Genomic DNA, 15,708 nt, shown 5'->3' on the forward strand with positions numbered 1-15,708 from the left:
TTCAACAAACAAATCAAGCAGATGGCAATCGCCCACACGTGTCACAGCACAATCCCAGTACCTAGTTGGCTGGCAAGTAAACACGTTTAAAAGTGAATAACTGAATAAAAAGAAGGGGGGGAAAAAGTAAAATTGACTAAATGTTTACTACCTTACCCCTACCTAAAATAATATCCATGTCCACAAAATCGTGACCGCATCCTCCGTCCTTAGGCATTTTCAATCCTGGACCAATTTTGCCTCAAGTCAGCTCGGTACCATAGCTTGTTTGAGGCACATGCCTGTGTGTTGGGGACGTTCGTTCATTTAGGTGAGCCAGATCTTTTGGCTCCGTTTGTTCAAAAGATTTGTTCGTCGTTCGTTCACTTGTACTTCAGGAAAGTACACGCATGGGTCTCATATGTTACTCAGTTCATCGTTCGTTAGCAGCATTGAACTGTATGGTTCAAGCCACCCGCGTGTGGCTCCCTCACCCAGTCTAGTTTCAGAATTGATTTAGCATTCCCCGAACATATAAACTGCAACGAGTGTAATTGGTCAAATAACCATACTCATTACCCCTGTTTTAGACAGCATTGTTGCCATGTTGTAGCCTAGCCTATTCATCCGAGGAAAGTAAAACTAACACAATATTTCTTTTTTTGGGGGGAATAGTAAGCGACTTCGGATCGGATCTGGCTATGCGGGCAGTTCGTCAATAAATTGAACATCTGTTTAATTATGCTTTGTAGTATGGATAATACTGCACAAAAGCCATCTTCTTAGTAGGCAAAATAATAAAGCTATCAGTAGCATTAATAAACGTTTTTATCTTCCAAAGCTTCATTTCAGGTTTCTTAAGAATTGTACGGTATGAGACATTGGTGTTAAAGTTAAATTACATAGGCTACAATAACATTGTATATAAACATTAGCTAAAATTAAACTTTAATGCAATTAAGACAATACCTGAAATATATTATTGCAGCCTACACATAGCTAGCTACGTTTCAATATACTACCTACAAAAATAAAACGCGATGCAGGTTGTGGTCTTTGCAAAACCATTCATCACTTTTATTCCATAGTCGAGCTGACTATATTACAGAAAATCAAAAGACAACATGATTTAGCTTTATATTATCTGCAACTATTCCGTGGAATGCCTGCTGACGGCATTAACGTTACACTTACGGCATTAACGTTACGTCTTACGGCTCAACTGCGCTGTACTTTCAGTTCAACGCCAGCTCATAGCCTGAAATGTTTGCATTTGCTGAAAGACTCAAAAGAATTGATCAGCCCTAAGGCTAACATCCGCCTGCTCTCCCTCAAGGCATCAACACAGATCTTTGACAACATGCTATAGCCCTGTAGCTTATATTCAGTTTGTGCAGAACAAGACTCATAGAATTAGTATGGCAGCTTATTATTATTTTGATAAACTCAACAGATAATACATTGTATAGATTACATACAATATTATAATTTATTCCTACAGTGAGGATCAAAGTGTTTTGTGGGTGAGACATTGAGTGACTGGGAATGGGAATTACTTTTGCATAATTTATGTAGAGGACCTATATACGTACATACTGTAGGCTATACACCTGCTTATTTTATCACATAATGATATATAGTAGGCATATACAAATGAGATCATAGGAATATACACTCTATATCTACAATATACACTTTAATGCAGGATATGTCAATTAATCTCACTAGTTTCATAATTGTATGCTACATACCAACACAGTTTTGGGACAAGCTATGTTGAAAGAGTGATACAAGTTATGTGGTCTTAAATAGGACCCCTAGACATGTTGGAAATAAAGCATGCTTTAGAAAAGTGCAAAATAAATATATTGCCTCTAACTTTAATATGCCAATACATTTTACCATGCACCACTCAAAGATTGTATAAGATTCAGACCTCTGAAATAATCCACAATCTGCCCAGTGGTGGACACATGTTGACATACAGTCGTTATTTTACATGGCTGTATCAGTGTCAGAGAAATGTGCTGATATCTTGATGGAGAGAAAGCTGATGTTAGCGTCATTCAATGAAAAACCCACATAAACATGCACGGTAGAATAGGAATTTGGAGTAGACCACTGAAAATGCATGCAGTCTGGTGGAACATTACAATACAGTATTTATAATTTGATTTCACTGTTCACCTGTTTTTCAAATACTCTCCTGGAGATTCACTTCATTACAGTATAATTTTATTTACATCAAAATTATAGTGACCAGATTTCCACGCTTTAAGCAAATAAAACCCCAGTGGCTTCACCTGCTACTCCATAACTGAGCAAAATGATTCTAAAGAGCTGTGAAAACCTAATGAACAAATATTCGTAAAATCATAAATCATTAACTAAACTAATTTCCAGTATTGCAATATCAATTTAGATAAGTTGAGCCAACCAAAGAGTGAATTTCAAGCAAATTTATTTTAAAACAATTCAAAACACAATATAAATACATGGCATTGGTACCAGCTGCTAAGTTGTCAAACATAATGACTGTGGAATGTGCCATGAGATTTACAAGCACCAACCAGCTAAAAGAGGATAACGGCAACATCAACTTCTCCTATGTAAGCAACACCACCATGAAGAAACTTTCACATGAACAAATTCTGCAATGTTATAAATTTCTTGTACAACTTGAGAGGACAAGTGCATCTAATTCATTAGGCTAAAACATAAGTGAAAAAAAAAAATATATATATATATATATATATCGTGTGTCCTGATGTATTTTAAACTCATGGAATTGTAAAAAAGTAAAAAGGTCTCTAATAATAATAAATAATAATAAAATCCCAAAACTTTGTAGAACAAATGCTGCAGGAGCTTTACACTTGAGCCAAGTTAATGAAGTCAAAATTGATGTCCAAACCCAATCATCCCCCCACCACCCAAAAAAATTATGTAAACAAAGTATAAAGTGTAGAAAAGTATATTAAAGCTACACTTCGACAAAATAATATGTTGGGGTACAATAATATAAAATATATTAAAACTTCAATTCAAACTTAATGTCAGTTCAGCACAAAACATGGCATGGTACCTATTCAGAGACTGAAAATAGCAGGTCCGTAAATCCATTGTTAATACCATAGGAAATTCATTTTTGTGTTGTAAGACAGTGTGAAAATGGAAGTGCTGTCAAAATAATTTGTGATGTTTTAGTAAAATGACTACATCAAAAATAGCTGCACCGCCTGGCTAAAGAACAGAAATCCAAACATTACCATAAATGTGTGAAACTTTACGACAAATCCATAGCTTGACCAGAGCTGTCCAAAATTAGCTTGTGCTTGGTGAGCACTTACAACCCAATATAAGCAGCCCCACAGACGTGTTCATAACAGAGAAGGACATCTAGACATCTAGACCCAGCCTGTGGTGAGTGCCATACATCTTTCAACTAACACTGTAAGAGCAGATCCCATGTGAATGTTTTAGTGTCTGTGTTTAATGCAGTAGGCCCCCCTGTAGTTATGTACTGTACGTATGTATACATTATGTGCATATTTTAAATATATATTTTTTAAATATAATTCATATTTCATATTTTCCTTTAGTTTTGGAATATTGAAAATGTTGTGTGACTTTATTTTTCATGCATGAATTAATTTCAAGTTCAGGAATGAATATGGCTTTCATATTGTACAGAAGATGACATACATCTGTTTAAATGAAAAAAAACATCTGGCAATACACATACATTATGAAAATATTAGGGAACTGGGTATACAATAATAATGATTTTTTATCAATTTAGTTATTTTGTTTGCTATGTATTCTCCATTTCCAGACATGCTAATGGAAATAGGAAGCTGGAAATGTAATGAAATTATTAGAATATCTAAAATCATTTTAATATTTTGAAACAAAAAATAATTGAACTTTTTAATATAATATTTTGCAGCGTCCTGAAAAAGTGCTCTTGGTGGGGAAAAAAAGGTAAGATAATTGGCACTTATGAATACAAAAAGTAAAATGGCCCTGACAAATTCAAAGAATGTGGAAAGCAGTGTTGATGGAACTGACACGATCTGTACTTCCACAGTGAGCAGCAACCATGAGTACAGACGCCGAAATGGCCATTTATGGCAAGGCTGCCATATACCTGCGCAAGCCTGAGAAGGAGCGAATCGAGGCACAAAGCAAACCTTTCGATGCTAAGACAGCCTGCTATGTGGCTCATACTAAGGAGCTGTACCTTAAAGGCACAATCCTGAGCAAAGATGGAGGCAAAATCACCGTCAAAGTGCTTGATACTCAGGAGGTAAGTCTTTCACCCATTGGAGAAAAAGTATCCACTGAGCAGGTTAAGAGTGTTTGACTATGTGAGTGTCTTGGCTGATTATCATGCTATGACTTCTTTCAGACTGTAACAGTTAAGGAGGATGATGTCACCCCAATGAACCCCCCCAAGTTTGATAAAATTGAGGACATGGCTATGATGACTCACCTCAATGAAGCCTCTGTGCTGTATAACCTCAAAGAGCGTTACGCAGCATGGATGATCTACGTAAGACTTTTAAAACTGTTCACAATGAATGATTTTTCCATGCTACACAGAATCTGCTGTTTATCTGAAATGCATTACTTTCCTGTTTCAGACCTACTCTGGGCTCTTCTGTGCCACTGTAAATCCCTACAAGTGGCTCCCAGTGTACGACCAAGATGTCGTAGCGGCCTACAGAGGCAAAAAGCGCATGGAGGCCCCACCACACATCTTCTCTGTCTCAGACAATGCCTATCAGTCCATGCTCACTGGTAAGGTTGCATTTGCAATAGTGGATATGTTTTACTTTCAAATTTCCTTAATTGTAAGTAAAAAAAATACACTTTGTTTTTGCAGATAGAGAAAATCAGTCTATCCTGATTACGTAAGTATTTCCATTAAGCGTCTTCTACAAATATAAAACTGTCCAATCTTGTGTTGGACAAAGACTGATCTGATCTCTTCTCTTTCTTACTTCCCAGTGGAGAATCTGGTGCTGGAAAGACTGTGAACACCAAGCGTGTCATCCAGTACTTTGCAACAATCTCAGTGTCAGGTGACAAAAAGAAAGACACAAGCAAGGTGAGAAAATGTTGTTTTTTTTGCACATTAGAACAGAGGAATTGAAAATGCAGGAACATGTTGGAGTTTATCTGCTGTGACCTGTGTTTGCTTCCGTAGGGATCGCTGGAGGATCAGATCATTGCAGCTAACCCCCTGCTGGAAGCTTATGGCAATGCCAAGACTGTGAGGAATGACAACTCCTCTCGCTTTGTAAGTCTGAAAGCAAACCATAAACCATTAAAGACATTTATTGGTATCTGATGACAGTTCACCAATGCTAACAACACTGTTTCCAATAGGGTAAATTCATCAGAATTCATTTTGGCACATCAGGAAAACTGGCCAGTGCTGACATTGAAACTTGTGAGTTGTGTTTAAATCTGTTCATTTGAACATTTATAGATTGAACCTTTGGGAAAGTTGATTTGATTTTAAAAACATTTCTTGCACAGATCTGCTGGAGAAGTCCAGAGTGTCATTCCAGCTTCCTGATGAGAGAGGGTATCACATCTTTTATCAGATGATGACCAACCACAAACCTGAGCTGATTGGTGAGATTGCTTTGACCAAACTTAAAAAAATAATAAAAAAAACTTTGGGAAATGACTGACTGATTGAAAATCAACATTTTTCTCCCACAGAAATGACACTCATCACAACCAACCCCTATGATTTCCCCATGATCAGCCAGGGCCAGATCACTGTGGCCAGTATTGATGATAAGGAGGAGCTGGTGGCTACAGATGTGAGTGATGCACTGATTCTTCAGCTACTACAGCTTGTAATTAGAATGAACTTTCTCTCTCTAATGTAAACCCATCTTTATCATCTAGACTGCCATTGACATCTTGGGCTTCGTCAATGAGGAGAAAATGGGCATCTACAAGCTGACTGGTGCTGTGATGCATCATGGTAACATGAAGTTCAAGCAGAAACAGCGAGAGGAGCAGGCTGAACCTGATGGCACAGAGGGTGAGTCTATAGTTTCTGAGGTTGTCAACTATATATGTCAGATCTTAAGAGCAAAAACCTACCAAAAAGATGCATCATACAATAAGATTCATAGTAATTATGATCATAATTATAAGCAGTTAATGAAAGTAAAACATAATGCAAGAACTCCTAAAAGCTACAAGTTCTGGTCATTTGGTCCAATAAGTTTAGAACACACTAGCGCTAAGTAAATGTGTTCTACATCATTGTGCATTTTATTGACTACCCATCTAGGTCACAGAAAAGATATGCAAGGTTTATCCTAATCAATGTCTGTGTAACCACAATCTCTGGATCTCACCTTGCTATATTCTCATTTCAGTGGCTGATAAAATTGGTTATCTCTTGGGCCTGAACTCAGCTGATATGCTTAAGGCTTTGTGCTATCCCAGAGTGAAGGTCGGCAATGAGTATGTCACCAAGGGGCAGACTGTACCACAGGTAGAGTATTTATAATTGAACACAAATCACCTCACATTGAAAAGTATAATGTTACATATTGATACAACAGCAGATCATTCAGGCCATCTGCGTGATCCCATCTCAATGCCATACTCTTTTTCACATCCATGTTTACATTTTTCACTAAAGAACAGCTGAAATACCTCAACATATGAGGGAGGATCGATTAATACATATTCTTATTATACTCACAGGTCAACAATTCAGTGAGTGCTCTGGCCAAATCTATCTATGAGAGGATGTTCTTGTGGATGGTCATCCGCATCAACCAGATGTTGGACACAAAGCAGCCCAGACAGTTCTTCATCGGTGTGCTGGATATTGCTGGCTTTGAAATCTTTGATGTAAGTACAAAGCAATAAAACCACTATAGTAAATGATTGCTTTTAACATGCAAAATAATAAGTGCTGAATTCCATCATTATTTTAAGTCCAAGAGCAAACACACGATGTTTGATTTCATAAATTGCTATAAGCTATGTCATTCAAATCTAAATGTTATTTGAGCATGTAAAAAATGCTGATTCATGAATATGGTTTCTACTTGAAGTTCAACAGCATGGAACAGCTGTGCATCAACTTCACCAATGAGAAACTGCAACAGTTCTTCAACCACCACATGTTTGTGCTGGAACAAGAGGAGTACAAGAAAGAGGGAATTCACTGGGAGTTCATTGACTTTGGTATGGATTTGGCTGCCTGCATTGAGCTTATTGAGAAGGTGAGGAAATGTTTCTGAAAAAATAAAAGTTCTTATGTGCTTTTTGTTCACGTGTTCATGACTTAATTGTGTTCATGTTCTATTTCAACAGCCAATGGGCATCTTCTCCATCCTTGAAGAGGAGTGTATGTTCCCTAAGGCCTCAGACACAACTTTCAAGAACAAACTGTATGACCAGCACCTTGGCAAGTCCAATGCCTTCCAGAAACCCAAGCCTGCCAAAGGCAAGGCTGAGGCCCACTTCTCCCTTGTGCACTATGCTGGCACTGTGGATTACAACATCTGTGGCTGGCTGGACAAGAATAAGGACCCCCTGAATGACTCTGTTATACAGCTGTACCAGAAGTCCCCAGTGAAACTGTTGGCTCTCCTGTATGTACCTACTGGGGCTGAGGGTAAGAATCAAGAAACTCATGTCAGTACTATTCCCATGAGCTTTACTTTTGAACATCTGATGACAAACAGAACCTTTAAAATGATAACTGCATGCATAAAATTACGATGATATTACTCATTTAAACGGCTCTGATTTTTTCAGAGAGTGGAGGCGGCAAGAAGGGAGGCAAGAAGAAGGGTGGTTCAATGCAGACTGTGTCCTCTCAGTTCAGGGTAGGTTTGTCTGGCTTAGGAACACAATAGGAAGTCTTGAGTAATACTGCTGCAATATTACGGCATAAACTGATCACCATTTATTGTATCACGCTGCAGGAGAACTTGGGCAAGCTGATGACCAACTTGAGAAGCACTCATCCTCACTTTGTGCGTTGCCTGATTCCCAATGAGTCCAAAACACCAGGTACTGTTTCAACAGTACACAAATTAACCTGTGCCTTTTAAGTGTAAAGTGTTTATTGAATGCTCATATACATTTCAAAGCCCAGGTAAACAGCCCATATGCACTCAAAACTGTGATACATAATTCTGAATATCTCCACAGGTCTCATGGAGAACTTCCTCGTCATCCACCAGCTGAGGTGCAATGGTGTACTGGAAGGTATCAGAATCTGCAGAAAGGGTTTCCCCAGCAGAATTCTCTATGCTGACTTCAAGCAGAGGTGATTCAGTCTTCGTGAATGTATTTCTTCTCTATTTGTGACAATATCTGAGAATCAGTTGACTTCAATTTACTTTTTACAGATACAAGGTACTGAATGCCAGTGTTATCCCAGAGGGGCAGTTCATTGACAACAAGAAAGCTTCCGAGAAGCTCTTGGGATCCATTGATGTCGATCACACTCAGTATAAGTTTGGCCACACAAAGGTAAAGGAACTCATTTCATGAATATCTATTTATTCAGAGAAAACAGCCAGTGAACACAAAGCCTGACTAAATTGAAACTAATATGCACCTGATATTTATTGTAGGTGTTCTTCAAAGCTGGGCTGCTGGGTACCCTAGAGGAGATGCGAGATGAGAAACTGGCAGCTCTGGTGACCATGACTCAGGCTCTGTGCCGTGGTTTCCTTATGAGAAGGGAGTTTGTGAAGATGATGGAAAGGAGGCAAGTAAAAACAATAGTAAAGCCAGAAGCAGATGTGTGACTAATGAAGCTAATTAACTTTCACTGAATGAAAAACATAACCTTGTGTGCTATGTGTTCATTACACAGGGAGTCTATTTTCTCAATCCAGTACAACATCCGCTCATTCATGAATGTGAAACATTGGCCATGGATGAAGCTGTACTTCAAGATCAAGCCACTTCTGAAGAGTGCAGAAGCCGAGAAGGAAATGGCCCAAATGAAGGAGGACTTTGCCAAATGCAAGGAAGACCTGGCCAAGGCAGAGGCGAGGAAGAAGGAGCTTGAAGAGAAAATGGTTTCTCTGCTGCAAGAAAAGAATGACCTGCAGCTCCAAGTAGCATCTGTGAGTTCTAATATTTAACCTTAACACACACACACACACACACACACACACACACAGACACAATGATTGCATGTTATTGCTAATCGGTATTAATACCAACACTTGGTCCAGGGGATGTTATTTCTCCCACTCATAAATCCTCTTTCATTATAATCCAAGGAATCTGAAGGTCTTGTGGATGCTGAGGAGAGATGCGAGGGACTCATCAAAAGTAAGATTCAGCTGGAAGCAAAACTCAAAGAAACATCTGAAAGATTGGAAGATGAGGAGGAAATTAATGCTGAGCTCACTGCTAAGAAGAGGAAACTAGAGGATGAGTGCTCTGAGCTGAAGAAAGACATTGATGACCTGGAGCTCACCTTGGCCAAAGTGGAGAAGGAAAAACATGCCACAGAAAACAAGGTTTGAGCGCAAATGTCTTATCAAAATGGTAAATTGAGCTCCAGATATGTTCTCCTATACTAATGCTGTTGACTATTTCTAGGTGAAAAATCTGACTGAGGAGATGGCCTCTCAGGATGAGAGCATTTCCAAGTTGACCAAGGAGAAGAAAGCCCTCCAAGAGGCACACCAGCAGACTCTGGATGACCTGCAGGGAGAGGAGGACAAAGTCAACACTCTGTCCAAAGCCAAGACCAAGCTTGAGCAACAAGTCGATGATGTGAGCTTGCTTTTCTTTCTTTTTGATGTGAGCTTGTGTTTGATATGAACATGGAAGTGATCCTTAAATTCTGACTATGTATTTAAATTTGTAGCTTGAAGGTTCTCTGGAACAAGAGAAGAAGATTCGCATGGATCTTGAGAGAGTGAAGAGAAAGCTTGAGGGGGATCTGAAAATGGCTCAAGAATCCATCATGGATCTGGAAAATGACAAGCAGCAGTCAGAGGAGAAAATCAAGAAGTAAGAAATAATTTGACTTACTAATCCACTTCAGAACAGAGTCTGTGAGCTGCTCTACATATTGAAAGTTGTTGTGCTTCACAGGAAGGACTTTGAGACCAGCCAGCTCCTCAGCAAGATAGAGGATGAACAATCCTTGGGTGCTCAGCTTCAAAAGAAGATTAAGGAGCTTCAGGTAAAGTCCCCTCTCAGCCCTTATATTAATTCGCTACCACCTAATTCCATTGAATAACATATCATCTAACCCTTTCAACATACAGGCTCGCATTGAGGAACTGGAGGAGGAAATCGAGGCTGAGCGTGCTGCTCGGGCTAAGGTTGAGAAACAGAGAGCTGATCTCTCCAGGGAACTTGAGGATATCAGTGAGAGGCTGGAGGAAGCAGGGGGTGCAACTTCTGCCCAGATTGAGATGAACAAGAAGCGTGAAGCTGAGTTCCAGAAGCTGCGCCGTGACCTGGAGGAGTCCACCCTGCAGCATGAGGCAACTGCTGCCGCTCTCCGCAAGAAGCAGGCCGACAGCGTGGCTGAACTGGGAGAACAAATCGACAACCTTCAGCGAGTTAAGCAGAAGCTGGAGAAGGAGAAGAGTGAATATAAAATGGAAATTGATGACCTCTCCAGTAACATGGAGGCTATTGCTAAATCTAAGGTCAGTCACCTTTTGACTGTCTTCATGAAACTTATAATAATGATAAATAATTGAACAGATCAAAAAACTTTTTTTAAAATTTTTATTAACAGGGAAATCTGGAGAAGTTGTGTCGTACTCTTGAGGACCAACTCAGTGAAATCAAATGCAAAAATGATGAGAATGTGCGACAGATAAATGATATGGGTGGACAGAAAGCCAGACTGTTGACAGAGAACGGTAAGGACAATATTCATTGAAATTTGCTGCGCTGTGTTATTGTATTCAGTTTTTATTAATTCATGAGTTATCTTGAGACAACACTCAGTTTTTAAATGAACAAAACATTATGCATTTTGCATTGTGATACTAATCTGGCAGTCGGACCGTTGCCGGTTCGATCCCACCTTGGGTGTGTCCCTGAGTAAGACACCTAATTCCCAAATTCTCCTGACGAGCTGGTTGGTGCATTGCATGGCAACCAATCCCTATTGGTGTGTGAGTGTGTGTGTATGAATGGATGAATGAGAAGCATCAATTGTACAGCGCTTTGGATAAAGGCGCTATATGAATGGCAATCATTAGAAATTACGAATAATTGAAAAATAAATTTGAAAAAAAAAAAAAGCTGTATTATTTCGTAATACATTGCACTTAACAACTGTGTCCACTCAGGTGAATTTGGTCGACAGTTGGAAGAGAAGGAATCCCTTCTATCACAGCTAACAAGAGGCAAACAGGCTTACACTCAGCAAATTGAGGAACTGAAGAGACAACATGAAGAGGAGGTTAAGGTAATATATTTTTACGCATTCATAAGACATCGTATGAGTTGTAGTTGTCCCCTATTGAAACAAGGTTTACACTAATATCCTCTATTTTCCACAGGCTAAGAATGCCCTGGCCCATGGGTTGCAGTCAGCCCGCCATGACTGTGACCTGCTGAGGGAGCAGTATGAGGAGGAGCAGGAGGCCAAAGCTGAGCTTCAGCGTGGAATGTCCAAGGCCAACAGCGAGGTGGCTCAGTGGAGATCCAAATATGAGACTGATGCCATTCAGCGCACTGAGGAGCTGGAGGAGGCCAAGTAATCTCACAATCGTGCATACATTAATCTCACATACATCAATAAACTTCTGTGGAGGAGTAAATAACATCAGATATCTTACAAATTTTAATTCATACCACTTCCATCAGGAAAAAGCTGGCTCAACGTCTACAAGAGGCAGAGGAGCAAATTGAGGCTGTGAACTCCAAGTGTGCCTCTCTGGAGAAGACCAAGCAGAGATTGCAAGGAGAAGTGGAAGATCTCATGATTGATGTGGAGAGGGCAAATGCCCTGGCAGCCAATCTTGACAAGAAGCAGAGGAACTTTGACAAGGTAATGCATGGAATCATCATTATAATAATAATACATGCTAGCAATGTAAGCCATTCTACCATGTGGCTTTGTTGAGAGTAAAAATGATGGTGTGATATTGAATGAAAGTCACAGTCAGAAATTTCTTCTAGGTTCTGGCAGAATGGAAGCAGAAGTTTGAGGAAGGCCAGGCTGAGGTAGAAGGGGCTCAGAAAGAGGCCCGTTCTCTCAGCACTGAGCTCTTCAAGCTGAAGAACTCCTATGAGGAAGCTCTGGATCATCTGGAGACTCTGAAACGAGAGAACAAGAACCTGCAACGTAAGTTTGTTTCTAATGGATGGGAACATTTTTGAGTCCCCTGGTTGAAATCCAAAAATATGGCCAGTTTAAGAAAAAGAGCCTTTGACAAACTTAATTAAAAAGTTAAAAAGCCAACACAAGTTTAAAGGAAATATTAAATAAATAGTTTTGCATTAGTGTTATAAAGTGGCATGGCCTTTTGGATTATATTTAAGTGCAATGAAATGTGTAAAGTGTAATATTTTTAAAACGTACCCTTTTGGCACTATAATTGTCTCAAATAGTAACATATACATTAGCACTCTACTGCCTTAAGATGGGGTATTGAGAATAACATCAGGACTATCTCACGATTTTAAAGGCTCTTTTTGTTTCTGCAGAGGAAATTTCAGACCTAACCGAGCAGATTGGTGAGTCAGGAAAGGCCATCCATGAATTAGAAAAGGCAAAGAAGACTGTGGAGACTGAGAAGGCAGAGATCCAGACTGCACTGGAAGAGGCAGAAGTATACTTCATAACCACCACATCATAATGATAAAAAATCATACACTTCAAAAACACTTCAATTTTTCTTTCGGATATTGATGTTACTGTACTGTTTCATCTAAAAACACTGATTGAACAGAGAATCTCCCCACAGTACATTTACAATGACCTCTGTTCATTTGCAGGGAACTCTGGAGCATGAAGAGTCCAAGATTCTCCGTGTCCAGCTGGAGCTGAACCAGATAAAGGGAGAAATTGACAGGAAACTTTCAGAGAAGGATGAGGAGATGGAGCAGGTCAAGAGGAACAGCCAGAGGGTGATTGACACAATGCAGAGCACCCTCGACTCTGAAGTCAGAAGCAGGAATGATGCCCTCAGAGTGAAAAAGAAGATGGAGGGAGATCTCAATGAGATGGAAATTCAGCTGAGCCATGCTAACCGCCAGTCCGCTGAAGCCCAGAAACAGCTGAGGAACGTCCAAGGGCAGCTAAAGGTAACTTGTCCTTATCCAGGTACATATGATGTAAATTTCAAATGATTGTGAAGAATTCCCCAAGGACTCATTAAGTCTGGTTTATATGAATCCTTAGGATGCCCAATTGCACCTTGATGATGCTCTCCGAAGTCAGGAGGACCTGAAAGAGCAGGCTGCCATGGTGGAGCGCAGGAACAGCCTGATGCTGGCTGAGATTGAGGAACTCAGGGCTGCTCTGGAGCAGACAGAGAGAGGCCGCAAAGTGGCAGAGCAGGAGCTAGTGGATGCCAGTGAGCGTGTGGGTCTGCTGCACTCCCAGGTACATATGAAAGATTATTCTTCATACACTTGGTTTCAGAAGCTCACTTGCTTAAATGCACCTTCATGAACATTATATCTGTCTCTGCCTAGAATACAAGCCTTCTCAACACCAAGAAGAAGCTGGAAGGCGACTTTGCTTCGCTCCAGAGTGAAGTGGACGACACCATCCAGGAAGCAAGGAATGCAGAGGATAAGGCCAAGAAGGCCATCACTGATGTGAGACACAGTACACAATATACAGCAGTAGAGGCAATACAAATACAAAGTAATATTTCTGGTTTACGGGAATCTACAATCAAACTGTACACTCCTGCCAGAACACCCATATTTCTCTGCAGGCTGAAAACACAAAATTATTATTTATATCCTGAGCCACCTAATGCTGTGTGCTGACATTACATTACCCCTGTAGTTTGGCCGTAAGTAGCAATGCCATTCCTGAAACAATATCCTCAAACTATTTTGCCTCTTGGTGCACTACTTTCCCATTTTCCGTTTGACCTATTACATCTTGTAATTCTATGCTGTTTGTTTATTTACTCACTTCTTCCCTGAACTCTTGTATACTGTATATGGCTAACCGTCAGTCATGATTAAAATGACTTGGGTTTAGTTCCTCTTTGTCTACACCCTTTTGTGAGCATCTGCTAACTGCCTAAATATGATTTAAATATAACTCCATGTTACATTCTAGGCTGCCATGATGGCAGAGGAGCTGAAGAAGGAGCAGGACACCAGTGCTCACCTGGAAAGGATGAAGAAGAACCTAGAGGTCACTGTCAAGGACCTGCAGCACCGTCTTGATGAGGCAGAGAACCTGGCCATGAAGGGTGGAAAGAAACAGCTCCAGAAACTGGAATCAAGGGTAATCTATCAGTTGTCCATTCTTAACAGAGACGGCATAGTATGAAGCTTTGTGTGAGTAACACTTGTGCTTTTCTGTAATGACTATGATTTGTAAAAGATGATTCTCATTTGAAGGTTCGTGAGCTGGAGGCCGAGGTTGAAAATGAGCAGAAACGTGGTGCTGATGCTGTTAAGGGTGTCCGTAAATATGAGAGGAGAGTCAAGGAGCTCACCTACCAGGTACAAGAAGTTTCCTTCCGTAACATTGGAGGAGTGATCCAGTGTTAGACTGCCAACACAATGAATATAACTTCTTTAACTGTATCTAGACTGAGGAGGACAAGAAGAACGTCACCAGGCTGCAGGATCTGGTGGACAAACTTCAGGTGAAGGTCAAGGCATACAAGAGGCAGTCTGAGGAATCGGTGAGTCACAATTTCATTTACAAATGCTTTTGAAACTTCAGGCTGTACACTAACTACTATTCAGTCAGTTGAGGTACTGTAAGAGAACAAATATCAGCATGAAAACAATGAAAAAATGTCTAATTCCCTTACAGGAAGAACAAGCCAATACCCACCTGTCCAAGTTAAGGAAGGTCCAGCATGAACTGGAAGAAGCAGAGGAGCGTGCTGACATTGCTGAATCCCAGGTCAACAAGATGAGAGCCAAGAGCCGTGATGCTGGCAAAGTGAGTTCATTTTTTAATTTGATGTAATGTGAATTTGTTACACCTTTATTGCAGATAAAGTTGTGGATTTTATTTACCTAATTTATTGATTTTTCTCCCTACTTTTAAAGGGCAAGGAAGCAGCAGAATAAACAAGATGAATCTCATCAACAAAGCCTTGTGAAATTTCATACAATATGAATTGGATCATGAAAGACTTTACACTGAAATAAAATATTCAATATAAAAAAAAACTTGTTTTTGTTTTTATTTGAAATTACGTGCCACAGCATGGCTTGATTTGGTTATGAAGGAACTGGTTGAGTTTAATAATGGTAAATATGGCTTGAGGAATGGTCACCTTACAGGTTGTACCACACACCCGATAATTGTCTCGAATAGAATACCTTTTTTATGCATGTAAAGATGTCATCTAAACCCTTATAGAGGGGCCCTCAGATATCCCACTTTCTAAGAACAGGTGCAACATGCCATTTTGTATGAAGTGTGCACTTCAGTATCCCCTTTCATACACCTCTTTCCTCCTTTAAAGCAAAACAATTCAGGCTATAGTTTGCCAAATAATTTATAATTCATGCACTAAA

General features: G+C 39.8%; 1 protein-coding gene across 2 annotated transcripts; it reads left to right on the forward strand.

Annotated features, from left to right (window-relative positions):
• Window positions 1-4,081: 4,081 nt before the first annotated feature.
• On the forward strand, window positions 4,082-15,255 carry LOC133141707 (myosin heavy chain, fast skeletal muscle-like). 2 transcript variants are annotated; one of them, XM_061262353.1, is made up of 39 exons: window positions 4,082-4,288; window positions 4,391-4,534; window positions 4,626-4,782; window positions 4,868-4,895; window positions 4,993-5,092; window positions 5,192-5,284; window positions 5,374-5,437; window positions 5,527-5,625; window positions 5,716-5,819; window positions 5,908-6,046; window positions 6,390-6,508; window positions 6,724-6,873; window positions 7,080-7,250; window positions 7,342-7,645; window positions 7,789-7,859; window positions 7,959-8,046; window positions 8,188-8,305; window positions 8,388-8,511; window positions 8,616-8,756; window positions 8,865-9,116; window positions 9,276-9,518; window positions 9,601-9,777; window positions 9,872-10,017; window positions 10,102-10,192; window positions 10,278-10,667; window positions 10,760-10,886; window positions 11,322-11,440; window positions 11,535-11,731; window positions 11,842-12,025; window positions 12,157-12,322; window positions 12,685-12,809; window positions 12,976-13,284; window positions 13,382-13,585; window positions 13,678-13,803; window positions 14,282-14,452; window positions 14,569-14,673; window positions 14,763-14,858; window positions 14,993-15,124; window positions 15,235-15,255. In XM_061262353.1, the coding sequence occupies exons 1-39, from the start codon at window positions 4,082-4,084 to the stop codon at window positions 15,253-15,255; spliced, it is 5,802 nt and encodes a 1,933-aa protein (XP_061118337.1). The 2 variants fall into 2 exon arrangements, with proteins under 2 accessions (XP_061118337.1, XP_061118338.1); XM_061262354.1 differs by having other exon boundaries at window positions 7,798-7,859.
• The last annotated feature ends 453 nt before the right edge of the window (window positions 15,256-15,708 follow it).

This window comes from Conger conger, chromosome 12 (genome assembly GCF_963514075.1).
Source record: "Conger conger chromosome 12, fConCon1.1, whole genome shotgun sequence".
NCBI classification, from domain to species: Eukaryota; Metazoa; Chordata; class Actinopteri; order Anguilliformes; family Congridae; genus Conger; species Conger conger.

What these genes read in the sequence shown, in the direction of transcription:
- LOC133141707 (XM_061262353.1), top strand. Translation starts at nt 4,082, where the DNA reads ATGAGTACAGACGCCGAAATGGCCATTTATGGCAAGGCTGCCATATAC. An exon ending in CTATCAGTCCATGCTCACTG is followed by an intron (nt 4,783 to 4,867) that starts GTAAGGTTGCAT and finishes TTGTTTTTGCAG; the next exon opens with ATAGAGAAAATCAGTCTATC. An exon ending in CAATGAGTCCAAAACACCAG is followed by an intron (nt 8,047 to 8,187) that starts GTACTGTTTCAA and finishes ATATCTCCACAG; the next exon opens with GTCTCATGGAGAACTTCCTC.